The sequence below is a fragment of the Kryptolebias marmoratus genome, linkage group LG2 (genome assembly GCF_001649575.2).
Source record: "Kryptolebias marmoratus isolate JLee-2015 linkage group LG2, ASM164957v2, whole genome shotgun sequence".
Taxonomy (NCBI): Eukaryota; Metazoa; Chordata; class Actinopteri; order Cyprinodontiformes; family Rivulidae; genus Kryptolebias; species Kryptolebias marmoratus.
In genome coordinates, this window is record NC_051431.1 from 10091120 (window position 1) to 10118706 (window position 27587).

The 27587-nt window shown below is 35.8% G+C and overlaps 5 protein-coding genes across 5 annotated transcripts; all 5 read right to left on the reverse strand.

The window, feature by feature from the left end:
• Nucleotides 1–340: 340 nt before the first annotated feature.
• Nucleotides 341–4352, reverse strand: LOC108240825 (extracellular calcium-sensing receptor-like). The gene is made up of 6 exons (XM_017424615.3): nt 3748–4352; nt 3258–3552; nt 2357–3148; nt 1725–1952; nt 1456–1579; nt 341–1275 (listed from the first exon to the last, which is right to left on the reverse strand). Exons 1-6 carry the CDS (start codon nt 3975–3977, stop codon nt 365–367), a joined length of 2580 nt encoding a protein of 859 aa, XP_017280104.2. The 5' UTR covers nt 3978–4352; the 3' UTR covers nt 341–364.
• A 1318-nt stretch (nt 4353–5670) lies between these two features.
• LOC108240826 (extracellular calcium-sensing receptor-like) lies at nt 5671–9863 on the reverse strand. The gene is made up of 6 exons (XM_017424616.3): nt 9678–9863; nt 9194–9482; nt 8139–8930; nt 7507–7734; nt 7238–7361; nt 5671–7057 (listed from the first exon to the last, which is right to left on the reverse strand). The coding sequence occupies exons 1-6, from the start codon at nt 9764–9766 to the stop codon at nt 6144–6146; spliced, it is 2436 nt and encodes an 811-aa protein (XP_017280105.1). The 5' UTR covers nt 9767–9863; the 3' UTR covers nt 5671–6143.
• A 673-nt stretch (nt 9864–10536) lies between these two features.
• LOC108240824 (extracellular calcium-sensing receptor) lies at nt 10537–14975 on the reverse strand. Its single transcript, XM_017424613.2, has 6 exons — nt 14785–14975; nt 14339–14636; nt 13399–14190; nt 13062–13289; nt 12785–12908; nt 10537–12117 (listed from the first exon to the last, which is right to left on the reverse strand). Exons 1-6 carry the CDS (start codon nt 14955–14957, stop codon nt 11204–11206), a joined length of 2529 nt encoding a protein of 842 aa, XP_017280102.1. The 5' UTR covers nt 14958–14975; the 3' UTR covers nt 10537–11203.
• A 2177-nt stretch (nt 14976–17152) lies between these two features.
• Nucleotides 17153–22156, reverse strand: LOC108240877 (extracellular calcium-sensing receptor-like). Its single transcript, XM_037980600.1, has 7 exons — nt 22103–22156; nt 20941–21125; nt 20435–20729; nt 19532–20323; nt 19262–19387; nt 18918–19041; nt 17153–18074 (listed from the first exon to the last, which is right to left on the reverse strand). The coding sequence occupies exons 1-7, from the start codon at nt 22154–22156 to the stop codon at nt 17161–17163; spliced, it is 2490 nt and encodes an 829-aa protein (XP_037836528.1). The 3' UTR covers nt 17153–17160.
• A 250-nt stretch (nt 22157–22406) lies between these two features.
• On the reverse strand, nt 22407–26562 carry LOC108240878 (extracellular calcium-sensing receptor-like). The gene is made up of 6 exons (XM_017424675.2): nt 26412–26562; nt 26006–26300; nt 25079–25870; nt 24717–24944; nt 24450–24573; nt 22407–23989 (listed from the first exon to the last, which is right to left on the reverse strand). Exons 1-6 carry the CDS (start codon nt 26543–26545, stop codon nt 23076–23078), a joined length of 2487 nt encoding a protein of 828 aa, XP_017280164.2. The 5' UTR covers nt 26546–26562; the 3' UTR covers nt 22407–23075.
• Nucleotides 26563–27587: the final 1025 nt, after the last annotated feature.

Sequence of the window (27587 nt, forward strand, 5' to 3'; positions counted from 1 at the left end):
AAAGGCCTGAAACCACTAATCGTGATCAAAGTTGCATTTACTTTAGCATCTGAAGCCAAAGCTAATTAATTGATGATTAGTATTTAAAAATTTGGAGTTCTCGCACTAGAGCAGTTTAGTTTAAATGTAAATCAATGAACAAACATTGATTAGTCCACAGTATACAGTTGGGTAACAAACTATACTGAGTTTAAAACTTAAAAAACAAAAAGAAACACACACAGCTGGCACCAGTTATTGTTTAAAACTGTTTATTTCGTTTGTCAACCACAGGCACATTTAGAATGACTCAAAGCAAACTAACATTCCAAATAAAAATTGAGCAAATAAAAGACCTGTTATATTTTATGACCTTTCTTTTTCATCAAGATTTGAATACACCCTTCCCCATCATATGCTTTTTTGTATTTCTGTCTGGTTTTAGTAACATGATATAACATTTTGGGAAGAAGATACAAATCAGCAGCCCAAAACTAGAAGCAAGGATGGCAAAGATTTCTACAGCAACACTGAACTTTCCAGGAGAGCTGACATATGCTGGGATAAAAGTGATCCATACTGCACAGAATATCAGCATGCTAAAAGTGATAAATTTTGCTTCATTGAAATTATCAGGCAGTTTTCGAGCCAGAAAAGCAAAAATGAAACACAACAGGGCAAGAAGTCCAATGTACCCAAGCACAGACCAGAAGCCTACAGATGAGCCCAGAGCACACTCCAAAATGATTTTATCTTTAAAATCTTTAAAATTTTTAGATGGAAAAGGAGGGGAAATTGCTAACCAGGTGACACATATGATAACTTGTATTAGAGTAAAACCCAGCACACTGATTCTCTGCTGTGCTGGTCCAAACCATTTCATCATATTTGTTCCAGGAAGTGTAGCTTTAAATGCCATTAAAACCACCATTGTCTTCCCAAGAACACAGGAGATGCAGAGAACAAAGGCAATACCAAAAGCTGTGTGACGGAGCATACAGGACCACTCAGAGGGACGTCCAATGAAGGTCAGAGAGCAGAGAAAACACAGAGTCAAGAACAAAAGCAGCAAAAAGCTCAGTTCAGAGTTGTTTGCTCTGACAAGAGGAGTTTCTCTGTATTTGAAGAAAATGACAGCGACAGCAGCAGTCATACATGTTCCAAATAAAGAAGCTGTGGTGAGCAGTATTCCCATAACCTCCTTGTATGACAGAAACTCAACCTCTTTTGTCACACAGGTGTCTCTATTGTTGTTTGACCAGAATTCAGGGGGACATCTCAGACAAGTGACAGAATCTGAAAAATGATGTTGAAAGTTGTGTGACTTAATAAATATAATTCTTTGTTATTTAGGCATTACAAAAAGGTAACAAGCGCAGTTTTTATTTTTATTTTTAAATAAGCCATTTTGGAAAAAGAAATACAGTTAAACAAATTTGAAATGACATCATAAAAACTTACAAAACATTAACAAACCTGTGTTGTTGTTTACTTCTCCCTCTGCACATCTTATACAGTCATAGCAGCAAACAGGTTTTCCTTTCTGTAAAACCTTAAGTGTTCCTGCAGGACACGTCTCGCTGCAAACTGACACGGGCACCTGCTCAAACAAAAGAAATACAGGGAACACAAAAAAGCAGACAAACAAAAAAATGTCCTTCTGGGTCCTTTTTTTAACCTTGTCAAGGCAAAATCAGATATTTTGAAACATTAATACACTATACTAAACATTAAATGCAAGTTACCTGCAGCGAGTTGTTTGCCCAAATCAAAGTTTTTTTCTGTAGATTCATCTGCTTTTCTGCTGGCAATGATGCATCATAAACACCAACAATGACAAAGTCCACTTTGTCATTTTCTCTTGGCTGCCAGTTAATGATTTCATACTTTGCAACAGGATCTCCATTCTCATTAAAGTAAACATTCTCACCTTCCTTTGTTTTGAAGTTAACTTTTTTTATGTGCTGTAAAATCTAAGAAAAATACATAAAGTAATTATATTAAAACATCTTATCTTAATTACTAATAAATGTGATGAAGTGTCAAAAAGGTATAATTCAAATTTAAAAGTAACTTTGTGGCTAATGATACTTGTGCCTCACTGCTCTAAAATAGTATTCGAATTCTTGAACCCTAGATGTTTCCTGTAAATTTTAATGATTTTTCTTTACTGTTTCTTCTCCTTTAAACTAGCTAATAATAAAAGAAATGAAAGGTTAAATATTTTATGCAATTGACTTTGGTCAAAAAATTAATTTGTTTTGTGTCTGAAAAATGTTAAGACATGTTTTGTTCCAAGATGGACCAGTTAAAACATACACAGAATGTGACCGTAGATTTGTGAAAAACATTTTTTTAATATTGATATTAGGCTCACCATAGAGGGATTTAGCTGCACTTTATTGTTGCATGTTTTATTACAGCTGAGAATACTGTGCAACGCATGGGCCACTGCATACACCCCTTTATACACGTTGTTAAAAATGGACATATGTGACATGTCAGTGAAGATGTTTTCCACTCCAATCAGATCCTCATGTCCAGTACATTCTGTCGGAACCTCTTCTGATTGGGATTTCTTGAATTTACAGCTGAATAAAGCCTCATAGAACTCTGTAAACAAGTTATCTTTTGTTGAATTGAGTGGTTTCACATTAAACATAAAGTCTTTAAGACCACTAACATGTGCTTTTGGAATGTAGAGTCCTATAGCTCCATCCAGGATGTGATTCTTATCCCTTGATGCAGTTTGAGAATCAAAGATCCATGCCTCAGTACCGACCCACTGAAACCCTGTCAAATTGTGGGCAGACAGCCCTTCTATAAGCACTTCCATGTCCATGTGAGAAAGAAAAGCTACAATCACTTTTGATGTGGAGGCCTTGATAATTTTAATTATCTTTTCTATTTTTTCTGATGGGTCTGTTCTGAAGAATGTCTCAGAATATTCCAGACAGATGCCCAGCTGCTGTGCAGTTTCTGTAAATATTGCCATGCCATTATTGCCGTAATCCTCATTTGATCTAACAGCTCCAACCCAAGTCCAACCAAAGTGTTTGACTAAATGAGCCAGAGCTCTGCTCTGATGGTAGTCACTGGGTATGGTTCTGAGAAAGGATGGGTACTTAGTTTTATCACTGAGACAAGCACACGTTGCATAATGACTGATCTAAAATGACATAATTACATTGTGTTCTTAGACTAAGATTAAAAATATACATACACACTCACACACTCATATAGTCATCAGTAGTGGAGAGCTTAATAATCCTACTCACCAGAGGGGTATGAAATGGCCCGGTGACAGTAGCTATTGCCATGCTAGGAGAGGAAGAAGCTTCTCCCATTATGGCCTGCACATGTGCGGGTCCGGTACATGCCTTCACAGTTGCAGATTCATTTTCATTACCATTAATCAAGGACAGTGCAGCTTTTACACTTCTGGCAATGGAGCCACAAGTATCAAACAGTTTATAGCCAAGAGTGATCCCTGGTAGTAGATCTGAACTATTATTTATTTCTTCAATAGCAAAAAGCATAGCCTGGGCTAATTGGAACTCCCTGAAATTCAAACTTGAAACAAACAGTTAAAATAATTGATATAAAAAACAGTGTGTCATGGGAAGATCAAAATTCTATCATAGTGAAATAAAAGCAGTAAGCAGTCTTAATACAAGTATTAGTTCTAAACATTAACATATTTTTTTTTCAAAAGATATTGATATTTTAGTATTTTTTACTTTAATAGGTCATTGTAGTATAAATTACCTCATGCATTGTAGTGGCAGGGGATTTCTCATGTAGGTTTCTTCTTTTTCTATCCAGTTTGTGTGGAAAGAGAAGAGTCCACCCAACATGATGTCCCCATCCTTAAGTAGTTGTGAGTTTTCAGGATCTCTCTGTCTGCATTCTGGCTCCTCAGCCAGTGAGAAAGATGCCACCAACAACAAATGTAAAAATGCCCATCCCTGCTCTGGCCACATCTGAGTAAATGTCATGCTGAGTAGTCAAACCTATAGGTGGCATTACATGTACATGAATGAGAATAAAAGACTTGCACTGATATTTATGCTGTTTGGACAGAACAAGTTGTGATATTAGCAAAGTAAACACTCCTTCCTGTGAAAGGTGGGGCAAAAGAAGGACGATGTCTAAATAGAAATGGAGGTTTTGAAAGTATGTTGTGTCGTTCAACTTCATAGTTTTTTTGTTTGTTTGTTTATTTGTTAGTTTTTTTCCCCTCTGGGGTTGGATATCATTTAGTGGTGCATTAAGCTTCTGTTGTTATAAAAATCTTTTTTTTTTCTTTGCAATGTATTTCACGGTCAGGAAAAATAAATTAAGCCAAACTTATTCTTTACTACAGAGGTTTTTGGGGCAGCTGTGGCTCATTGGTTAAAGCAGTTGGCCTCCAATGAGAGAGTTGGAGGTTTGATTCCTGCCTGCAGTCACATGTTGAAGTGTCCCTGGGCAAGACACTGAACCCCTCATTGCTTCTGATGTGTGCCCCATCGGTGTATGGATGAAGTTTAAAGCACTGATTAGACGCTCTAGAATGATTTATTCAGGTTACCTTTGTAGAGATGTAGCAGAGGGCTGTATGAATGTGGATGGGTAAATTAGGACAGATTGTCTTGTAAAGTGCTTTGAGTGGTCTGGTTGGCTAGAAAGGTGCCACATAAGTATAGTCCATTTTCTGAAGGCAAGACCAGAAAAGTTCATTCTAGTTTCTTGTACAAAGTCTACCACGAGATACTTTTAATGTTTATATTTTTGATATATTAATATTTAGCAGCTTGATTAATTTTGCATATTGTTTTATATTTGATAATATAATTTTGTACTCTTTTCTTATGGTGACCTGTTGACATCTGTCCAAGGTTGACAAATGAAAATAGTCTTTTGACTGACTGTATCACATTTACAGTAATGTTTATTGATGTGCAAAGTCCTTCTTAAATAAACAATAAATAATAAAATATAAAACTGATCTGTCCTTACATAAAAAATGACATGCACAGAAATCCTATGTGCTGAGTCCTGGGAGTTACATTCTTTTATTTTTAATATTTACAGGGAAGGTGCAAAATGGAGTTTTACAATTCATTACAGTTGAAGCAAGGCAACTTGATGCTGTGACCCCCAAACTGGAAGAATGGCTCCAACAGGTCCTGGGAAGAACCTCAGAGATCTCTGTCCAGAAGAGCGCAGTCCTAGGAACAGCTAAGATACTGCGTAGAACCCTCAAGCTCCCAGACCTCTGGTAGAGAACCTGACCTTGAAGTGAAAGTGGAACTGCCCATGTGGAACAGATAGGGTGAGACAGAAGTTTGTGATATATATATATATAGTTTGTTTTTATTTGTTCATCTGTTTTTAACATTATTCCATGAAGCTATAAGTTACCATATGGGTAGACCATAAACAAGGAACTAATAAATTCTCAGTTTCATTTCTGATATTTGTTTTCCAGTGAAGGAATGTGAAAGGCAATTGACTGACTGGCATGGGACCCGAGTTATGGCTTTTGGATAAAAAGGAGAATTTGAGCTCTACATCTCTACACAGTAATTTCATAGGAGCAGTGGGTGTAACTTTGTAGCATTGAGAGTAACTTAATCCTTAAGAAACTAAACAATAAGCTCACAGCAATCATCTACTTTTTTTAGGAGGGGGGACACAGGATGTCTTTTTGGCTGTCACTATCTCCAACAAATTTAAGAAAATTTGGCCTTCTCCAATAACATGTAAAAGAACTGAAGTAAACCATGTACTGTGCTTTTAAAGGGTTCTATCTGCAAGACTGCAAAATCCAGCAAGTCTTAAATATTGACTAGAAATCAACTTTTTTTTGAAAAGCTCTGAGGTCAGTGGTGTGATGTAGTACCTGTTACCAAAAATGGATTGTTTTTACCCATAAAAATAAATAGGAAACACTGAGCTGTTATGAGGAAAGACAATGTTTCTATTGTGGCACCAATGAAATCATTAACTCTGAACGCAGTCTTGATTCTTTTAGTAGTTACAGCTTTTTATGGTGCCCCAGTCTTGTGCAAGATTATCATGAACTGGCACATGCATATAAATTCATTTATACATTAGTCAGTTAATTAAATAATAAAATAGCACTTAAAAAAACTTCAAGACAGTCTAATTTTATATTTTTAGAATGATTTAGATACACCCTTCCCCATCATATGCTTTTTTGTATTTCTTTCTGGTTTCATCAACATGATGTAACATTTTGGGATGAAGATACAAATCAGCAGTCCAAAACTAGAAGCAAGAATGGCAAAGATTTCGACAGCAACACTGAATTTCCCAGGAGAGCTGACATATGCTGGGATAAAAGTGAGCCATACTGCACAGAATATTAGCATACTAAACGTGATAAATTTTGCTTCGTTGAAATTATCAGGCAGTTTTCGAGCCAGAAAAGCAAAAATGAAACACAACATGGCAAGAAGTCCAATGTAGCCAAGCACAGACCAGAAACCTACAGCTGAGCCCAGAGCACACTCCAAGATGATTTTATCTTTAAAATCTATTAAATTTTTAGATGGAAAAGGAGGAGAAATTGCTAACCAGAGAATACATATGATAACTTGTATTAGAGTAAAACCCAGCACACTGAGTCTCTGCTGTGCTGGTCCAAACCATTTCATCATATTTGTTCCAGGAAGTGTAGCTTTAAATGCCATTAAAACCACCATTGTCTTCCCAAGAACACAGGAGATGCAGAGAACAAAGGCAATACCAAAAGCTGTGTGACGGAGCATACAGGACCACTCAGAGGGAGCTCCAATGAATGTCAGAGAGCAGAGAAAACACAGAGTCAAGAACAAAAGCAGCAAAAAGCTCAGTTCAGAGTTGTTTGCTCTGACAAGAGGAGTTTCTCTGTATTTGAAGAAAATGACAGCGACAGCAGCAGTCATACATGTTCCAAATAAAGAAGCTGTGGTGAGCAGTATTCCCATAACCTCCTTGTATGACAGAAACTCAACCTCTTTTGTCACACAGGTGTCTCTATTGTTGTTTGACCAGAATTCAGGGGGACATCTCAGACAAGTGACAGAATCTGAAAAATGATGTTGAAAGTTGTGTGACTTAATAAATATAATTCTTTGTTATTTAGGCATTACAAAAAGGTAACAAGCGCAGTTTTTATTTTTATTTTTAAATAAGCCATTTTGGAAAAAGAAATACAGTTAAACAAATTTGAAATGACATCATAAAAACTTACAAAACATTAACAAACCTGTGTTGTTGTTTACTTCTCCCTCTGCACATCTTATACAGTCATAGCAGCAAACAGGTTTTCCTTTCTGTAAAACCTTAAGTGTTCCTGCAGGACACGTCTCGCTGCAAACTGACACGGGCACCTGCTCAAACAAAAGAAATACAGGGAACACAAAAAAGCAGACAAACAAAAAAATGTCCTTCTGGGTCCTTTTTTTAACCTTGTCAAGGCAAAATCAGATATTTTGAAACATTAATACACTATACTAAACATTAAATGCAAGTTACCTGCAGCGAGTTGTTTGCCCAAATCAAAGTTTTTTTCTGTAGATTCATCTGCTTTTCTGCTGGCAATGATGCATCATAAACACCAACAATGACAAAGTCCACTTTGTCATTTTCTCTTGGCTGCCAGTTAATGATTTCATACTTTGCAACAGGATCTCCATTCTCATTAAAGTAAACATTCTCACCTTCCTTTGTTTTGAAGTTAACTTTTTTTATGTGCTGTAAAATCTAAGAAAAATACATAAAGTAATTATATTAAAACATCTTATCTTAATTACTAATAAATGTGATGAAGTGTCAAAAAGGTATAATTCAAATTTAAAAGTAACTTTGTGGCTAATGATACTTGTGCCTCACTGCTCTAAAATAGTATTCGAATTCTTGAACCCTAGATGTTTCCTGTAAATTTTAATGATTTTTCTTTACTGTTTCTTCTCCTTTAAACTAGCTAATAATAAAAGAAATGAAAGGTTAAATATTTTATGCAATTGACTTTGGTCAAAAAATTAATTTGTTTTGTGTCTGAAAAATGTTAAGACATGTTTTGTTCCAAGATGGACCAGTTAAAACATACACAGAATGTGACCGTAGATTTGTGAAAAACATTTTTTTAATATTGATATTAGGCTCACCATAGAGGGATTTAGCTGCACTTTATTGTTGCATGTTTTATTACAGCTGAGAATACTGTGCAACGCATGGGCCACTGCATACACCCCTTTATACACGTTGTTAAAAATGGACATATGTGACATGTCAGTGAAGATGTTTTCCACTCCAATCAGATCCTCATGTCCAGTACATTCTGTCGGAACCTCTTCTGATTGGGATTTCTTGAATTTACAGCTGAATAAAGCCTCATAGAACTCTGTAAACAAGTTATCTTTTGTTGAATTGAGTGGTTTCACATTAAACATAAAGTCTTTAAGACCACTAACATGTGCTTTTGGAATGTAGAGTCCTATAGCTCCATCCAGGATGTGATTCTTATCCCTTGATGCAGTTTGAGAATCAAAGATCCATGCCTCAGTACCGACCCACTGAAACCCTGTCAAATTGTGGGCAGACAGCCCTTCTATAAGCACTTCCATGTCCATGTGAGAAAGAAAAGCTACAATCACTTTTGATGTGGAGGCCTTGATAATTTTAATTATCTTTTCTATTTTTTCTGATGGGTCTGTTCTGAAGAATGTCTCAGAATATTCCAGACAGATGCCCAGCTGCTGTGCAGTTTCTGTAAATATTGCCATGCCATTATTGCCGTAATCCTCATTTGATCTAACAGCTCCAACCCAAGTCCAACCAAAGTGTTTGACTAAATGAGCCAGAGCTCTGCTCTGATGGTAGTCACTGGGTATGGTTCTGAGAAAGGATGGGTACTTAGTTTTATCACTGAGACAAGCACATGTTGCAAAATGGCTGATCTAGAGTGAAATAATTACATTGTGGACTTATATTAGGATTAAAAATACATACACACTCACACACACAAATATATATATATATATATATATATATATATATATATATATATATATATAATATTAACTTATATTGTCAACAGTAGTAGAGAGTATATTAATCCTACCCACCAGGGGGATATGAAACGGCCCAATGATATATATATATATATATAATATTAACTTATATTGTCAACAGTAGTAGAGAGTATATTAATCCTACCCACCAGGGGGATATGAAACGGCCCAATGACAGTAGCTATTGCCATGCTAGGAGAGGAAGAAGCTTCTCCCATTATGGCCTGGACAGTAGCAGGTTTAGTACATGCCTTCAAAGACTCATTTTCATTACCATTAATCAAGGACAGTGCAGCTTTTACACTTCTGGCAATGGAGCCACAAGTATCAAACAGTTTATAGCCAAGAGTGATCCCTGGTAGTAGATCTGAACTATTATTTATTTCTTCAATAGCAAAAAGCATAGCCTGGGCTAATTGGAACTCCCTGAAATTCAAACTTGAAACAAACAGTTAAAATAATTGATATAAAAAACAGTGTGTCATGGGAAGATCAAAATTCTATCATAGTGAAATAAAAGCAGTAAGCAGTCTTAATACAAGTATTAGTTCTAAACATTAACATATTTTTTTTTCAAAAGATATTGATATTTTAGTATTTTTTACTTTAATAGGTCATTGTAGTATAAATTACCTCATGCATTGTAGTGGCAGGGGATTTCTCATGTAGGTTTCTTCTTTTTCTATCCAGTTTGTGTGGAAAGAGAAGAGTCCACCCAACATGATGTCCCCATCCTTAAGTAGTTGTGAGTTTTCAGGATCTCTCTGTCTGCATTCTGGCTCCTCAGCCAGTGAGAAAGATGCCACCAACAACAAATGTAAAAATGCCCATCCCTGCTCTGGCCACATCTGAGTAAATGTCATGCTGAGTAAAGTCAAACTGATGGGTGGCATTACATGTACATGAATGAGAATAAAAGACTTGCACTGATATTTATGCCGTTTAGACTGTTTTCTGTGAAAGGTGGGGCAAATGAAGGAAGATGCCCAAATAGAAATGGAGTTTTTGAAAGTATCCTGTGTAATTAGACACTGTTTTTTTTGTTTTAGTTTGTTTTCCCTTTATCTGGGTAGATCAAGAAATTCTTCTTTTCGTTTGTGATGTTGGTTTTCTATGTAAAGGTGTACAGGAAGATTGTTTAAAATGTAAAATAATACTATGGAATGTGGACATATTTTATTCAGAATAAAGCATTTTATTAAAGATTTATTTTGTGGATAATGATGAAATATCATTGTATAAAATACTTTTTGAAGACTAGATAATTGATAATAATAAAATTTAAGCCAACAGAGAACAAAAATGAAAATAAATCTGTAGAAAATGAACAAAAAAGTTACAAATAACTTTGGATTACTCTGCCCAATCTAAGTGTAAAACTAGCTTAATTGTTTTTGAAATCAATAAAGCACAAAAAACAGTACAATCCACTGGACCCAAAGATTGGAAGAATTTATTCTGTATGTCAGAGCATTTGAAATTGTTGGTGATGTTGAAACATGGGTTCTGAATAAGCAATTTTTTTAGTCTTCATTATCTAAGGCAATGGAGATGCACAGGGTAGCTGACATTTTTATTATTTAGTACCATTTGTGATGACAAGGTTTTAGGGGGATGGCTGTGCATTGGGACCAAAAAGTCACAGGCTCAAGTCCTAACCATATCCATATGTTATATAGGTACATACAATGATGAAAACATATAGCTCCTTCTAATAAAACTTCTGAGAGACATTGGAGTCTAATAATTCCTATTACATCCAAAAGACCAATCTGGAAACAGGTTGATGAATACTGTTTGATTTCTAACAAACAGCTGATCAATTTCCTTTGAGACTGTGTCCAACAAAGATAGATCATTAACGCTGTATCAGTGTTTTGCATCACAAATTTGAGGAGAAAATAAAAGGTGCAGGGCAATTGACTGCGTGGTGTGGGACCCGAGTTATGACTTTTGGTTCTATGGTGGCACCAATGAAATCGTTAACTCTAAATGCAGTCTTGATTCTTTAAGTAGTTACAGCTTTTTATGGTGCCCCAGTCTCTTGCAAGATAGTCACAAACTGGCACATGTATCTAAATTAATTTATACATTAGTCAGTTTCATTAAATAATAAAATAGTACTAAAAATAACTTCAAGACAGTCTAGTTTTATATTTTTAGATTGATTTAGATGCACCCTTCCCCATCATATGCTTTTTTGTATTTCTTTCTGGTTTCAGTAACATGATGTAACATTTTGGGATGAAGATACAAATCAGCAGTCCAAAACTAGAAGCAAGAATGGCAAAAATTTCTACAGCAACACTAAATTTGCCAGGAGAGCTGACATATGCTGGGATAAAAGTGAGCCATACTGCACAGAATATCAGCATGCTAAAAGTGATAAATTTTGCTTCATTGAAATTATCAGGCAGTTTCCGAGCCAGAAAGGCAAAAATGAAACACAACATGGCAAGAAGTCCAATGTAGCCAAGCACAGACCAGAAGCCTACAGCTGAGCCCAGAGCACACTCTAAGATGATTTTATCTTTGTATTCTTTAAAATTCTTAAATGGAAAAGGAGGAGAAATGCTTAACCAGAGAATACATATGATAACTTGTATGAATGTAAAACCCAGAACACTGAGTCTCTGCTGCGTAGGGCCAAACCACTTCATTGCATTTCTTCCTGGAAGTGTAGCTTTAAATGCCATTAAAACCACCATTGTTTTTCCCAGAACACAAGATAGGCAAAGGACGAATGTGATGCCAAAAGCTGTGTGACGAAGCATACAGGACCATTTTGAAGGTTGGCCAATGAATGTCAGAGAGCAGAGAAAACACAGAGTCAAGGAGAAAAGCAACAGGAAGCTCAGCTCAGAGTTGTTAGCTCTAACAAGAGGGGTTTTTCTGTATTTGAAGAAAATGAAAGCTACAGCAGCAGTCAGACATGTTCCAAGCAAAGAGACTGATGTCAATAGTGCTCCCATAATCTCTTCATATGATAAAAACACAGCCTCCTTCTTTACGCAGGCATCTCTCTTCTCATTTGACCAGGACTCAAGAGGACATCTTACACAGGTGATAGAATCTGAAAAGGAATGGTAAAACATGAGTCAACTGTTAAGTTATGGTTGGTCTACTTTTCTTTTAAATTTCAAATCACCAGAAAACTGTTATTGATCAATGAAATCAGCTCTGCTCTTGAATAGTTAAGAGTAGATACGCTTTTTAACTTTATTGGCTCTGACTCAAAAGACACAACATATTTGTTAAAGCTAATAAAAAGTCCTCTATCAATTCATTTTTTTAAGAGTTTTTTAAAGCTGTCTAAGCTCAGATGGGGTGACAAGTTCTCTTACATAAGTGTGATAATGTTGTCATATCAACTCAGTCATAATGTTTCTTGAAACTGCTAATAAGAAATATATTTGTTATTTGGCTACTTAGAAGACAAATATATTTTTGTGTCAGTTTTTATTTAGCATATATTTTATATTAGATAAAAGGCAAGCAAGAAAAATAGGGTAAATTCAAAACAAGCAAAACAAAACAAATAATAACAAATAATTAAATATTTCTTAAAAGAGTTGCCAATATGGACTGCAAGATAATCTGCAATTCTTTCAATGGCCATTTGAGGCAGATGCTGAAAGTATATCAAAACTTTAGCCATTTTTTGAAACTGGCATGTAATTGCATAAACTTTATTTCATGCAACAGTAAAAGTAAAAAGCTTGTAGGAAAATGTATTAAACCTGCACTGTTTGTCATTTCGCCCTCTGCACATGGAACACAGTCATGACAACAAACAGGTTTTCCTTTCTGTAGAACCTTGCGTGTTCCTGGGGGACATTTTTCACTGCAAACTGACACAGGCACCTGCAATAAATAAAAGCACCAAAAAAAAGAAGAAAAAAATAACAATTTTACTGTGTCCTCATACGTCTCTTTTAATATTGTTGATGAATTTACTCATTTGTTACTCATAGATTTAAATATTATGATTCCACATGAAATGCTCACAGCTTTTACCTGCAATGACCTCTGTGCCCAAATTAAAGATATATTTTGCAGATTTAGCTGTTTGTCTGCAGGTAATGATGCATCATAAAGACCAACAGAGATAAAGTCCACAATGCCGTTGTCTCTTGGTTGCCAGTTTATAATTTCATACTTTGCTGCTGGATCCCCATATTTATTGAAGTAAACCTCATGGCCCTCTTTGGTTTGGAAATGAATCTTCCTTATATGCTGTAATATCTATACAAATTGTTTTTTGGTTAGTTTGTCATATAATAAATGCTTTGGATGCATGTTAATTCAAGTATTTGACAGTCCACATGACTTCCTAACATTTAAAAAAGCTCACCGTGAATGGTTCAAGCTGCACACTGTTGTTGCATGTTTTATTACACTCAAAAATATTGTGCAGAGCATGGGCCACTGCATACACTCCTTTATAAACATTATTAAAAATGGGCATGAGGGACATATCAGTAAAACTGTTTTGTACGTCAGTCAGATCCTCATGTCCAGTACATTCTGTCTGAATCTCCTCTGATTGGGACTGCTTGAACTTACAACTAAATAATGCTTCCCAGAACTCTGTAAACAAATCATTATTTGATGAAATCAATGGTTTCACATGAAACATGAAATCTTTAAGAGCACTGACGTGTGCTTTAGGGATAGAAAGACCTATAGCTCCATCCAGGATGTGATTCTTATCCATTGCTGCAATTTGAGAATCAAAGATCCATGATTCACTGCCGACCCACTGGTACCCTGTCAAATTATGATTGGACAGCTTGTGTATGAGCACATCCATATCCATGTGTGAGAGAAAAGCAACAATAACCTTTGAAGTTGAAGCCTTGATAAGCTCAATGATATTTTGAATCTTTTCTGATGGATCTGTTCTAAAGAAAGCAACAGAATATTCCAGACAGATGCCCAGTTGCTCTGCAGTTTCTGTGAATGTTGCCATGCCATTGTTGCCATAATCATCATTGGTTCTAACAGCTCCAACCCAAGTCCATCCAAAATGTTTGACCAACTGGGCCAGAGCTCTGCTCTGATAGTAGTCACTGGGCACTGTTCTAAGAAAAGATGGGTACTTTGATTTATCACTGAGACAAGCACATGTAGCAAAGTGACTGATCTGAAGGCAGAAAAAGAAAACTTAAAACTACCACAGACTGAGTCTAAAAATGTAAACTAAAAACATTTGCTCCAATCACTTGGTGGAAGATTGAAATAATCATTCTGGGTTTCACAAGTAAAGTTTTGGATTTATCAGCACAACTCACCAGAGGGATTTGAAATGGTCCAAGAACCGTAGCTATTGCTGTACTAGGAGAAGAGGAAGTTTCTCCCAAAATGGCCTGTACTTGTGCACGTCTGTTACATGACTCTTCAGAGTTTGAAGATACATTATCATTACCATTGTTCAAGGCTAGTGCAACTTTCACACTTCTGGCAATGGAACCACAAGTATCATGAATGCTATATCCAAGAGAAATTCCAGGAAGTAGGTCGGTACTATTATTAATTTCCTCAATGGCAAAACGCATGGTTTGAGCAAACTGGAACTCTCTGAAATTCAAACTTAATTCAAAAATAATTTAAAAACAGTTTGCATAAAATGGTTTTCTTTTGAAACCGAGTTTAACATGTACAAATTAAACCATTTACTTGTTCTGACAACATTAAAACAAAGGCAAAATGAAAGACAGATTTCTGTGGTATAATTTACCTGATGCATTCCAGTGGCTGAGGTTCTTCTGAATAAGTGTTCTCTTTGTTTTTCCAGCTGCTGTGGAAAGAGAAGATTCCCCCCAACATAATTTCCCCATCTTTAGACAGCTGAGGGATGTCAGGATCTCCTCTGCGTCTGCACAGCGACTCCTCAGACTGGGAAAAAGACATCAACAAATACAGCTGTAACAGTGCACAACCCTGCTCTGGCCACCTATGTGTTGACATCATCTTGCTAAAAACACTTTATTGCATCGCATGTACCTTAATGCAAATGAAAAATTTGAACGGATATTTATGATCTTGGAATAGCTCATAACAAATAATAAACAGGGAGGTGTTTTTCTCTCTGAAACTAAAAGGTGGAGCAAAAGGATGTGTGTGGTGGGCAGCTACAGTCATAATAGAAAGTATTAAATGAGTAAGTTTAAATGGACAAGAACATGTTTTATTCTTTTTTTCTTCAATAAAGTGTATGCAGTTTATTAAAATATCTTCTTATATATTTATAAGTTATATATTATAACTTCTTAGAGACTGAGAAAAGAATCATGTATGAAAAATAGGCTAGGATCACATACAAAACCTATTTGCTCTGCAGAGTCTGATCAGGCTCCAAGGTTACTTTATTCCTTTGATCTTTACAAGTTTTGAACCATTTGAAACAATCAGTACTATTTTTTATTTTATTTTAAAGAGTAATTGTTTTAACAGCAACAAGAGAAACACCTCAGTTTACTGCCACAATACATTTTGTCACTAAACTCAAACTGTCAAAACCTCTCAGGAAAATGTGTTTTGTCTGTTGGTTTACCATCAACTAACAGACAAGGAAACATATTTGGTTATTTTGATGAACAATTATTTAGGGGCCAAAGTGGAGTGCTGCCAGCTTAAAAGAACCAGTCTCATATAATTTATAGCAGTTCATGCAAACACTATTTAAAAAAAAACCCCATCACATTATCAACACAGTCAACTGGGCAGAAAAATTTTCATAATCCTCCAGAAAATCTTCCATAAAATATCTGAAGCAATGGTAGAGCAGTTTGGCTTCATACCTAAATGGTCTACTTTCTACACAAAATAAACTGCTACGGCAAAACTGCTGTTACGCATGACAAAAAGCAAACAAAAACATTTCAGCATTCCACTTCTAAAGTACAACACATAATATAGTTGTACCAACTGAATTAGAACACTGAAGTTGGGTGGAGAAAAGATATTTCTTAAAATTGCTACTGTGAGCTTGGCCTGCTGTGTGCCAAACAACTGAAAGTCTTGACAGTTCTCTTTCTGGCATGTTGTCAAACACAGAAAACCTCAATTTGGCATATATTTTTTTAATTTTTATTAGTGTTATTATTATTTTAACTGGGTTATTATTTTAAATTAGCAATTTCAAAAACACAAACTGCAGTTTATTCATGATACACTCTCTCAGACACATTTGTTTTAAACATGAATGTAACACTGTACATAAAATTTAAATGTATGAGACATTTTGAAATATTTATTTATTTTTAGTCCTTCAGATAAATTCAAAATTATTACTTTACTTTGTTAAGGATTAAGATAACACACAGAAAATAATGAACATAATTTAAAAAAGACCTACATGTATTACAAATCAAATAAATATGTGATACTATAAAAGTAGAAACTCTCGGAAAACACAAACCTCCGCCAAGGCCATGGCGTCATCAAAAGTGCAATCTGGATCATGATCCAGACCATCACCAAAATTTAATCAGTTGTTTTTCTTGTGACAACGCCAATGACAAAGAGGTCTCCAGCTGGAACAAAGGCAAAGTTTTAACAAAGGAGTAACCTGTGACCTTAACTTTGACCCCATGACCCTGAAATCAGTAGACACAATTCTTGACCTATGAGGTGTCTATCTGCACAGTTTGACATTCCTACATTACATGGTTGCAGTTAGAGCACCCAGCCAGCTGTGACCTTGACCTTTGACCTTAAAATCAATGAACAGCATTTATGACACATGAGGTGTCCAGTGTCACTAAAGAATCACCACAAAAATGTAACCAATTGTTTGTTGTGATAAGCCCAACATTTCCTGAAAATTTCATTCAAATCTGTTTGGTAGTTTTTTGGTAATCTTGCTAACAAAATAAAACAAATGGACAAACCAACCAACAACTACCAAAAACATAACCTCCCTGAAGACGTAAAAAGTATTTATATGTAATCTGATGCTGATGCTTAAAAAACCTGTTTCACAAGAATGACTGAAAGCAAACAAAGCTTTATTGATAGTTTAGTTACCAAATTACCATGTAAAACTTTCAATAGCAGTTAAAATGTCTGCATAATTATGCTTTTTAGAATGTGAGCACCAAGCTTTTGTTTATTAAAATGATTTTGATGTTGCTTTCCCCATCATATTCTTTTTTGTGTTCCTTTCTGGTTTTAGTAACATGATATAACATTTTGGGACAAAAATACAAATCAACAGTCCAAAACTAGAAGCAAGAATGGCAAAGATTTCTACAGCAACACTGAATTTTCCGGGAGAGCTGACATATGCTGGGATAAAAGTGATCCATACTGCACAGAAAATCAGCATACTAAAGGTGATAAATTTTGCTTCATTGAAATTATCAGGCAGTTTTCGAGCCAGAAAAGCAAAAACGAAACACAACATGGCAAGAAGTCCAATGTACCCAAGCACAGACCAGAAACCTACAGCTGAGCCCAGAGCACACTCCAAGATGATTTTATCTTTAAATTCCCTAAAATTCTTGGAAGGAAAAGGAGGAGAAATTGTTAACCAAAGAATACATATTATAACTTGTATAAGAGTGAAACCCAGCACACTGAGTCTCTGCTGTGTTGGCCCAAAAAGTTTCATCACATTACTGCCTGGAAGTGTAGCTTTAAATGCCATTAAAACAACTATTGTTTTCCCCAGAACACAGGAGATGCAGAGAACAAAGGTGATGCCAAAAGCTGTGTGACGGAGCATACAGGACCACTCAGAGGGACGTCCAATGAAGGTTAGAGAGCAGAGAAAACACAGAGTCAAGGAGAAAAGAAGCAGGAAGCTCAGCTCAGAGTTGTTTGCTCTGACAAGAGGAGTTTTCCTGTATCTGAAGAAAATGAAAGCAACAGCAGCAGTCAGACATGTTCCAAATAGAGAGGCTGTGGTGAGCAGTATTCCCATGATTTCTTCATATGATAGAAACTCTGCCTCTTTTGTTACACAGGCATCTCTTCTCTCATTTGACCAGGACTCAAGTGGACATCTCACACAAGTGATAGAATCTGAAAATAATGACAAGACAGGAGTTAGACCAACAAGTTAGTTTGTATTTGATACTCATTTTATGAAATGACAAAATGGTTGTTCAAATTGTGTAAAGCAGTGGAGGGTGAACAATTAAAAAATATTTCATTGTAGCAATTTCTGTTCTTTTTTTATACATGTAAATACATGAAAGGCTTTGAAAGTATACTACACACTATTCTTTTAGTTTTTAGTGAGTGTTTTTACATGTTTTTTACATGTTATGAAAGCATTTGCGCAGAATGACAATAGACTAAAATGTAACAGCGCAAATTTGAATACAAATATTTGCAGAATGTCGTGCAAATTAAAGTTTGGTCTTTTGAAATTAAATAAAATACATGAAAATGACTTAAACAATGGTGCAAAGTTGCAATGAAATGGGTTTGAACAGTGCAAAGTTAGAGTAATATAACTATGTGTACTTTTTCTGGTTCAAAATTGACCCGAAGTTACAAGTGCTTCTCTACCTCTCTTCCCCTCTCTCTCTTTGAGGGCTTCAGAAAGGTTAAACTACAATGTAAAATTCCAACTTGTCACTGGACTGCAAATAAAATCTAATTGAAATTAAATGCTCATCCCCTCTACCTAAGCTCCAACACAATTATCTGAGCTTTAAATCAAACAACAACCTCCAGTTAACAAAAACATTGCCAACACAGTACAAAACCGCTACAGATTTTCAAATGGCAAATTAAGGCCAATACCAAAATTGTATTCTGTTCAGTTCATTTGTATAGTGCCAATGTAAAACAGAAGTCATTTCAAAGCACTATGTAACAAAAAAAAAAAGCAAACTGGTACAAATTATATAAAGGTACCTGTGTTGTTGCTCATTTCTCCCTCTGCACATCTTACACAGTCATAGCAGCAAACAGGTTTTCCTTTCTGGAGAACTTTCCGTGTTCCTGGAGGACACTTCTCACTGCAGACTGACACAGGCACCTGTATAAATCAAAGGTTTTAAAATGATATCTTCTGATTTTCTCATCACAAGCCTATTGTCAAATAAAAAAAAAAGTTAAATGTTGGAAAATATTGTTATTAGAAAAATTGATTTTACCTGCAGGGAATTCTGTGTCCAAATCAAAGATCTGTTTTGCAAATTCATTTGTTTGTCAACAGGTAACGATGCATCATAAAGACCAACTGTGACAAATTGTACTTGGCCATTTTCCCCTGGCTGCCAGTTTATGATTTCATATTTTGCTGATGGATCTCCATTTTTATTAAAGTAAACCTCCTCACCCTCTTTTGTTTTGAAATTAGCCTTTTGTATGTGCTGTAAAATCTAAAAATGATAAGTATTAACACAGCTAAATGGCAGAAAATATTGAAGATTTTATGATACAAGAAATTGTAAAATGTTTTTTTTTCTCTTCTTTCTTTTTTTTTTTTTTTGATGTAACAACTGACTTATTGATGTAAAGCTCACCATGAATGGATCTAGCTGTACATTACTGTCACATGTTTTATTACAGCTGAGAATATTGTGCAGAGCATGAGCCACTGCATACACTCCTTTATACACATTATTAAAAATGGGCATGAGTGACATGTCAGTGAAGCTGTTTTCCACTCCAGTCAGATCCTCATGTCCAGTACATTTTCTCTGAATCTCCTCTGATTGTGACTGTGTGAACTTACAGCTGAATAATGCTTCCCAGAACTCTGTAAACAAATTATTATTTGTTGAATTTAGTGGCTTTACATCCAGCATAAACTCTTTAAGACCACTAACATGTGCTTTTGGGATGGAAAGCCCTATAGCTCCATCCAGGATGTGATTCTTATCTCCTGCAGCAGTTTGAGAATCAAAAATCCAAGCTTCAGTACCGACCCACTGGTATCCAGTCAAGTTGTGGTTGGAAAACTCATGTAATAATATGTCCAAATCCATGTGGGAGAGGAAAGTGACAATCACTGTTGACGTGGAAGCTTTGATAATGTCAATTATGTTTTGTATTTTGTCAGATGGATCTGTCCTAAAGAAAGAAACAGAATATTCCAGACAGATGCCCAGCTGCACTGCAGTCTCTGTAAATATTGCCATGCCATTATTGCCGTAATCCTCATTTGATCTAACAGCTCCAACCCAAGTCCATCCAAAGTGTTTGACTAAATGAGCCAGAGCTCTGCTCTGATAGTAATCACTGGGTATGGTTCTGAGAAAGGATGGGTATTTTGATTTATCACTGAGACAAGCACATGTTGAAAAGTGGCTGATCTACATAAAAAAAAAACATTTTTAGATATAAAACATTTTACATACACTACTGTTCTCATTATCTATATACTACATTTTTCATTAATTTTAATTGGCTCCAGTCATACATACCAGTGGGATATGAAATGGTCCAATAGAAGTAGCAATTGCTGTGCTAGGAGAGGAAGAGGTTTCTCCCATTATAGCCTGAACGTGTGCAGGTCTTAAACATGCATTTGAAGGCGAAGCCACATTTTCGTTACCATTAACCAAGGCCAAAGCAACTCTTACGCTTCTGGCAATAGAGCCACAGGTATCATAAATTTTGTAGCCAAGAGAAATGCCCGGCAGCAGGTCTGAGCTATTGTTTATTTCTTTGATGGTAAAAAGCAGGGCCTGGGCTAACTGGAATTCTCTGAAATTTAAGCTTGATTTGAACAATTATAAATAGTTGGTATTATAATCAGAGTTCTCTAAAATAAGTGTTATAAGTGTTAAAACAAACAAAATGCAATATTTCTAAATGTAAAACATTTGTATTTTTAGCTAAAGTCCTTTACTGTTACAAATTCATATTAAAATGATCTTAGATCTTTTTTCATTTAATAAATTCATTAAATTTATTTGATAATAATTACCTGGTGCATTGCAGAGGCTGAGGTTTCTGCATGTAGGAATCTGGTCTTTCTTTCCAGTTGGTGTGGAAAGAGAAGAGTCCACCCAACATAATGTCACCCTCTTTAACTAGTTGAGGGTTTTCGGCATCCCCGCTCTGTCTGCATTTTGGATCCTCAGCATGAGAGAAAGATGCCACCAACAGTAACTGTAAAAGAGCCCATCCTTGTTCTGGCCACCTCTGTGAAAATGTCATGCTGAGTTTAATGCTGATGTGCTGGGTACTATTACATCTGCCTGAATGTAGAAGAAAGACTTGCACTGATATATATGCTCTTCAGAACACCAAAACAATAATTAAATAAATAATCGAACAAGAATGGCTCATCTCTGAGGACCTAAAAGGTGGGATGAGACAAGATGCTCAAAGAAAAAAAAATCCTGTTTTAAAGATGCTTCTAAAAGATTTTTTTTCTACACCTTTATGAAGTAATGGATTATTTTCTTTAGTTGTTTTTTTTTTATAAAATACTGCAAAGTAACAAAGTCCATCTCAAAATCCCTTTCAGGTGTAAAATCACTAGTGTTTTCTGTATTTAAAAAAAAAAAAAGACAGCCCATTTACTGGTCAAGACACCTGATCTGGATTATTGGCTTCTATGTTTGTTTTTGTTTGTATCTTTTTAAAATCAACAGTAGTAAACAGTTCATTACAATACACCAGCCAATAAGAATGAAAGTGTTGCTCAGACAACATTTCTAATTTTTGTTGTTATGACATATCAGAATGAGGATCTGAGGATCTGACAGCATCAATGTGGGCACCAAATTCTAAATCCTCATCCAAAACTTTATGACTTTAATTTTGTAGTGTTTGAGACTCAAGGTAAAAGTTGAACTGTATTCTCTTTTGTTGTTTATCAGTGTTTGTATTGTGAAGGCAACAACTTCGAGAGGGAAATCCAGATATCCCTTTTCCCAGCAAAACTACAGATCCTCCTAGGGGATCCCAGTGTGGAGCTCTGGGTCTGCCATGGGGTCTTCTCTCATTGGTACATCCCTAAAAACACCTCAAGGGAAGCACCCTGAAAGTATCCTGATCAGTTGCTCAGAATACCTCACCTGACTCCTTTTGATTCAGAGAAGGAGTGACTTTACTCAAACTCGGATGATGGAGCTCCTCACCTTATCCTTAAGGTTGAGCCCATCCACCCTATGGAGAAAGTCCATTTCAGCCATTTCTATCCAGGGTCTTGTTTTCTTTTGGTCATGATCTGTACCTCAACATCATAGATTGTTTGTTGACATATGTTTTTCTATAAAAATACATTAAAATATCACAATGACATGAGTTCTAATGAGTTAAAAACAGTTTGTTTTGTAGGTAAAAAAGAACAGGTTTAGGCAGTGTAGGAAGTTGTTGTCATTGTACAGTTAATAAAGTTTATTGAAATTCAAACAGGTTTGTGTACAGAGTACAGCAGCATATCATAGCTCTGCTCACAATATAACCACTAGATGGTGTTGTGTGTCAATCTTGCTTTATGTTTATTTGTTTTGGATGTACTACAATTGTTCATCTAATCTGAACGTGAAAGGCCAGGAGGTGGGTGAGACGTGTCGTTATCGTGAGAAAGAGACAAGAGAGTGACTGCACCGAGGTGGACAGAAGCATAGTGGCATGAACATTAATCAGTCCAATGTTTCAGTTAATACAAATTTACCAACTAGTAAAGAATTTTGAGATTCATGCACAAGGTAAATGCCTTTGCATGTATGTTTTGGTGCTGCTTCAAACTGAATCAGTGTGTTAAAATTAAGAATGCTAAGTATAATTAGTGGATTAGCATGCTAGCAGACTATAGCACTTTGTTAACATGGTAGCGCCACATGTTACAGTTTGTTTTTAATGTTTGCTAATGTTACATGCTAGCTAAGACTGCATGAAAAGTAAACAAGCTTTATAAATACAGTTAGAGAGACTAAAAGAGCTATTATTATATGCAGTGGTCCAGGAAGTATTTTGAACCTGCTAGAAGAGTAGACATTTCCTTTTACGTGTCTTATCTTTAAGACTGTGATTAAACAAGTGTTCTTGGCATTTTCAACCTTCTTGACTGACTATCTGCAAACATCTCTTGTTTCATTTTTTCTGTTCTTAATTGTGTTTTGGTGCCCCTTTTCCCATCATACTCTTTTTTGTATTTTTTTCTGGTTTCATCAACATGATGTAACATTTTGGGACAAAAATACAAATCAGCAGTCCAAAACTAGAAGCAAGAATGGCAAAGATTTCTACAGCAACACTGAATTTCCCAGGAGAGCTGACATATGCTGGGATAAAAGTGATCCATACTGCACAGAATATCAACATGCTAAAGGTGATAAACTTTGCTTCATTGAAATTATCAGGCAGTTTCCGAGCCAGAAAAGCAAAAATGAAACACGACATGGCCAGAAGTCCAATGTACCCAAGCACAGACCAGAAGCCTAAAGCAGAGCCCAGAGCACACTCCAAGATGATTTTATCTTTAAATTGCTTAAAGTTCTTAGAAGGAAAAGGAGGAGAAATCGTTAACCAGAGAAAACATATGATAACTTGTACAAGAGTAAAACCCAGAACACTGAGTCTCTGTTGTGTCGGCCCAAACAGTTTCATCACATTACTGCCTGGAAGTGTAGCTTTAAACGCCATTAAAACCACCAAAGTTTTTCCCAGAACACAGGAGATGCAGAGGACAAAGGTGATGCCAAAAGCTGTGTGACGGAGCATACAGGACCACTTAGAAGGACGTCCAATGAAGGTCAGAGAGCAGAGAAAACACAGAGTCAAGGAGAAAAGCAGCAGGAAGCTCAGCTCAGAGTTGTTTGCTCTGACAAGAGGAGTTTTCCTGTATCTGAAGAAAATGAAAGCCACAGCAGCAGTCAGACATGTCCCTAGTAAAGAAGCTGTGGTGAGCAGTATTCCCATAACTTCTTCATATGATAAAAAGTCGGCCATTTTAGCTACACAGGCATCTCTTCTTTCATTTGACCAGGATTCCGAGGGACATCTCACACAGGTGATAGAATCTGCAAAAAAATAATAAAGTTTAGATTGATCTTTTTTCACAAATTGTACATTATTTTAATTTCAAAAGTACCAGATGACCAATATTGTTGTTGCTTATCATACCACATTGCTCTGGTAAAAATTAGCTGTGTGAGATGAAACTTTATCAGTAAGGCTTTATGTCTTTTTCAGTTTTTGCAGTTCTGACACTTAAGATTTCCTAAACATTTAGAAAGGTAATTCTGTTTTTTTCTTTTTCTTTTTACTATTGTGGTAATTTGTGACATCAGCAAACTGGATATTTTATTTTTAGTTTTTTTTTTTCATATTCTTTTGTCTGAAAGTTTCTCAGTTAAAAATGACTAAGTCCACAAAAATCAGTGTCCAACAAAAAAGTATTAGTGTTGCAGAGCAGGTGGGTTCACAATGAGGAAGGATGATTTCAACTCACTTAAAAGCTTACATTAAATAAAAACTAACCTGTAATGTTGTTTATTTCTCCCTCTGCACATCTTATACAGTCATAGCAGCAAACAGGTTTTCCTTTCTGGAGAACTTTCCGTGTTCCTGGAGGACACTTCTCACTGCAAATTGACACAGGAACCTGCAAGAATGAAAGCAGCATTATAAAAGTGTCTATGTCTCTTCCTCTTTACTAATTATGGTACAATAAAAAAATACTGAAAAATTATTTCAAAAGTACTTTTAATACATAAAAAAGCTAATAACATTTTCAGTAGATTTTACCTGCTTTGAGCTCTTTGCCCAGTGGAGAGTCTTATTTTGTAGATTTAAATGTTTGTCTGCAGGCAACGATGCATCATAAAGTCCAACAGAAACAAAGTTCACAGTGCCATTTTCATTTGGCTGCCAATTTATAATTTCATACTTTGCTGCTGGATCTCCATTTTCATTAAAATAAACCTCCTCTCCTTCTTTTGTCTTGAAGTGACTCTTTCTAATGTGCTGCAAAATCTAAGAAAAAAGCAATTATTTCAATAAATATATTTTATAGTCCAATCAAGCAATTTAATACATATTATTTATTGTACATTTTTCTTTGTTGTTAGTTCCTAATGTAAATTCTATAAGTCCTGTCTTATACTTACTGTAAATGGTTCAAGCTGCACACTGTTGTTGCAGGTTTTATTACACTTGAGAATACTGTGCAGAGCATGGGCCACTGCATAAACACCTTTGTAAATATTGTTGAAAATAGGCATGAGGGACATATCAGTAAAACTGTTTTTCATGTCAGTCAGATCTTCATGTCCAGTACATTCTGTCTGAATCTGTTTTGATTGCGAATGCTTGAACTTACAGCTGAATAATGCCTGCCAGAACTCTCTAAACAAGTCATTGTTTGATGAATTCAGTGGCTTTACATCCAGCATGAACTCTTTAAAGCCACTGACATGTGCTTTTGGGATAAAAAGGCCTATAGCTCCATCCAAGATGTGATTCTTATCCATTGCTGCAATTTGAGAATCAAATATCCAGGCCTCACTGCCAACCCACTGATACCCTGTTAAGTTCTGGTTGGACAACTCCTGAATTAGCACATCCATGGCTGGGGGAGTAATAAAAGTAACAATCACTTTTGAAGTAGAAGCCTTGATAATGTCAATTATCTTTTGTATTTTTTCTGTTGAGTCTGTTTGAAAGAAAGAAACAGAATATTCCAGACAGATGCCCAGCTGCTGTGCAGATTCTGTGAATGTTGCCATGCCATTATTGCCATAATCATCACTGGTTCTAATGGCTCCAACCCAAGTCCATCCAAAGTGTTTGACCAAATGAGCCAAAGCTCTGCTCTGATAGTAGTCACTGGGTATGGTTCTGAGAAAGGATGGGTACTTTAATTTGTCACTGAGACAAGCACATGTAGCAAAGTGACTAATCTGAAAAAGAGTTACAATTATATTAGAAAGTAAAAGTTAAAATAAAGGTGTAACATTATATATATATATATATATATATATATATATATATATATATCAAAAGCATAGTTTTTATGTTTATCTCATTCTACTCACCAATGGAATATGAAATGGTCCAAGAACAGTAGCTATTGCCATGCTAGAAGAAGAGGAGCTTGGTCCAATTATGGCTTGCACTTTTACAGGCCTAGTACATGGGTCTTCAAATGCTGACACATTCTCATTATCATTGTTCAATGCAAGTGCAACTTTTATGCCTCTGACAATGAAACTGCATGTATCATACATATTATATCCCAAAGAAATGCCTGGAAGTAGGTCTGTACTGTTATTAATTTCCTCAATGGCAAAACGCATGGCCTGAACAAATTGGAACTCTCTGAAGTTTAAACTTAATTCAGACAAATATAAACAGTTATAATAATAATAGAATGATGACCTTTTTATCTTTAATAAAAAATAAAAATAAGGATAAACAGCAGCTGTCTATTTGATACTTTACCTGATGCATTCAAGTGGCAGGGGTTTTTGTGTATAACTGTTCTCTGTGTTCTTCCAGTTGTTGTGAAAGTAGAAGATTCCCCCTAACATTATGTCTCCACCCTTAGACAGTTGAGGGATCTCAGCATCTCCCATCTGTCTGCACAAAAAAGACTCCTTAGACTGTGAGAAAGACTCTATCAGAAACAGCTGTAAAAGCGCACAAACCTGGTGTGGCCACCTTAAAGTAGACAACATTCTTTTTGCAATCACTTTGTTGCACTTCATGAGCAATAATGCAAATTCAAGTCTTAAACTGGTATTTATGAATGTACAACCAGCTTGTACATTATTTAAGGGTGATATTTCTATGGAAATAAGAGGTGGGGCAGAAGGAGGGACATGTTAATGCTACAGTTCTGTGTTGAGTATTTTTTCTTTTGTATGTGAAATATGGCAAGAATATTTGCTTATGTGCAATAGAACCATATGCACTGGTAAAAGTCTTTTTCGTTCTGTACTTTTGTCTATGTATAAGAAGATTTGCTTTTGTACCATGATAATTCTTTTTCCAGTACCCTATAAAATGATATTTCATGTCAATGTTAAATGGGACAGTAAATGGATTTATTTTTGGGAGTCATTATCTTAATGTTAAACCATACTCATAAAAATACACAATAAGAATAATGTTTTCCAATATAAGATCTGTTTGTTTTCCTCCTAATCAAATAAGTTTTCATTTTTATTATTATTACTGTGTCCTCAAAAGTCACCCAAAAAAGGTACAAAAATTACTCCAAAATAAAGATCATACCTGACCCCCAGTAAAGGTCCAGACCTGCCTTGGTTGGGTTCTTTAAGGTCCTACACCAGGGCTTAATCTCTCATGGAGCAACACTGTGTCTTTGCATTTTATGGGGCCCTTCTAAGTGACCTGTACCAGTATGTAGACTGCTTTTAACAGCTGATGAATGTTCTTTCTAGCAGACTAAAAGGTATAAGGTCAACTAGAGATCATGCCAGGATTAAGGGCTTCATCAAATGCTTTAACAAAAAGAAGCAATGGGCGGAGATCAATACCATCATTGCTGTGTGACCCTGCTTCTTCGTGTGAAGAGTCTTTGTCAGCTATGTATAAAAGAAGCTTTCAAAAGACCTAGAGCTGGACACATTTTACATTACACATAGTCACACG

Bases quoted from the DNA above. Each gene is read 5' to 3' on its own strand.
- LOC108240825 (XM_017424615.3), bottom strand. From the start codon at position 3,977: ATGACATTTACTCAGATGTGGCCAGAGCAGGGATGGGCATTTTTACAT. The intron at 3,553-3,747 runs GTAATTTATACT...GTTTGTTTCAAG, and splicing joins CTGCCACTACAATGCATGAG to TTTGAATTTCAGGGAGTTCC. The intron at 1,580-1,724 runs GTAACTTGCATT...TTGTTTGAGCAG, and splicing joins GGGCAAACAACTCGCTGCAG to GTGCCCGTGTCAGTTTGCAG.
- LOC108240826 (XM_017424616.3), bottom strand. From the start codon at position 9,766: ATGTTGGGTGGACTCTTCTCTTTCCACACAAACTGGATAGAAAAAGAA. The intron at 9,483-9,677 runs GTAATTTATACT...GTTTGTTTCAAG, and splicing joins CTGCCACTACAATGCATGAG to TTTGAATTTCAGGGAGTTCC. The intron at 8,931-9,193 runs GTGGGTAGGATT...ATTTCACTCTAG, and splicing joins GGCCGTTTCATATCCCCCTG to ATCAGCCATTTTGCAACATG.
- LOC108240824 (XM_017424613.2), bottom strand. From the start codon at position 14,957: ATGTCTTTTTCCCAGTCTGAGGAGTCGCTGTGCAGACGCAGAGGAGAT. The intron at 13,290-13,398 runs GTGAGCTTTTTT...CAATTTGTATAG, and splicing joins TGCAGCTTGAACCATTCACG to ATATTACAGCATATAAGGAA. The intron at 12,909-13,061 runs GTAAAAGCTGTG...TATTTATTGCAG, and splicing joins GGGCACAGAGGTCATTGCAG to GTGCCTGTGTCAGTTTGCAG.
- LOC108240877 (XM_037980600.1), bottom strand. From the start codon at position 22,156: ATGGCTGAAATGGACTTTCTCCATAGGGTGGATGGGCTCAACCTTAAG. The intron at 21,126-22,102 runs GTGAGGAGCTCC...GCTCTTTTACAG, and splicing joins GGCTCAACCTTAAGGATAAG to TTACTGTTGGTGGCATCTTT. The intron at 20,730-20,940 runs GTAATTATTATC...GTTCAAATCAAG, and splicing joins CAGCCTCTGCAATGCACCAG to CTTAAATTTCAGAGAATTCC.
- LOC108240878 (XM_017424675.2), bottom strand. From the start codon at position 26,545: ATGGGAGATGCTGAGATCCCTCAACTGTCTAAGGGTGGAGACATAATG. The intron at 25,871-26,005 runs GTGAGTAGAATG...ACTCTTTTTCAG, and splicing joins GACCATTTCATATTCCATTG to ATTAGTCACTTTGCTACATG. The intron at 23,990-24,449 runs GTTAGTTTTTAT...ATTTTTTTGCAG, and splicing joins AGAAATAAACAACATTACAG to ATTCTATCACCTGTGTGAGA.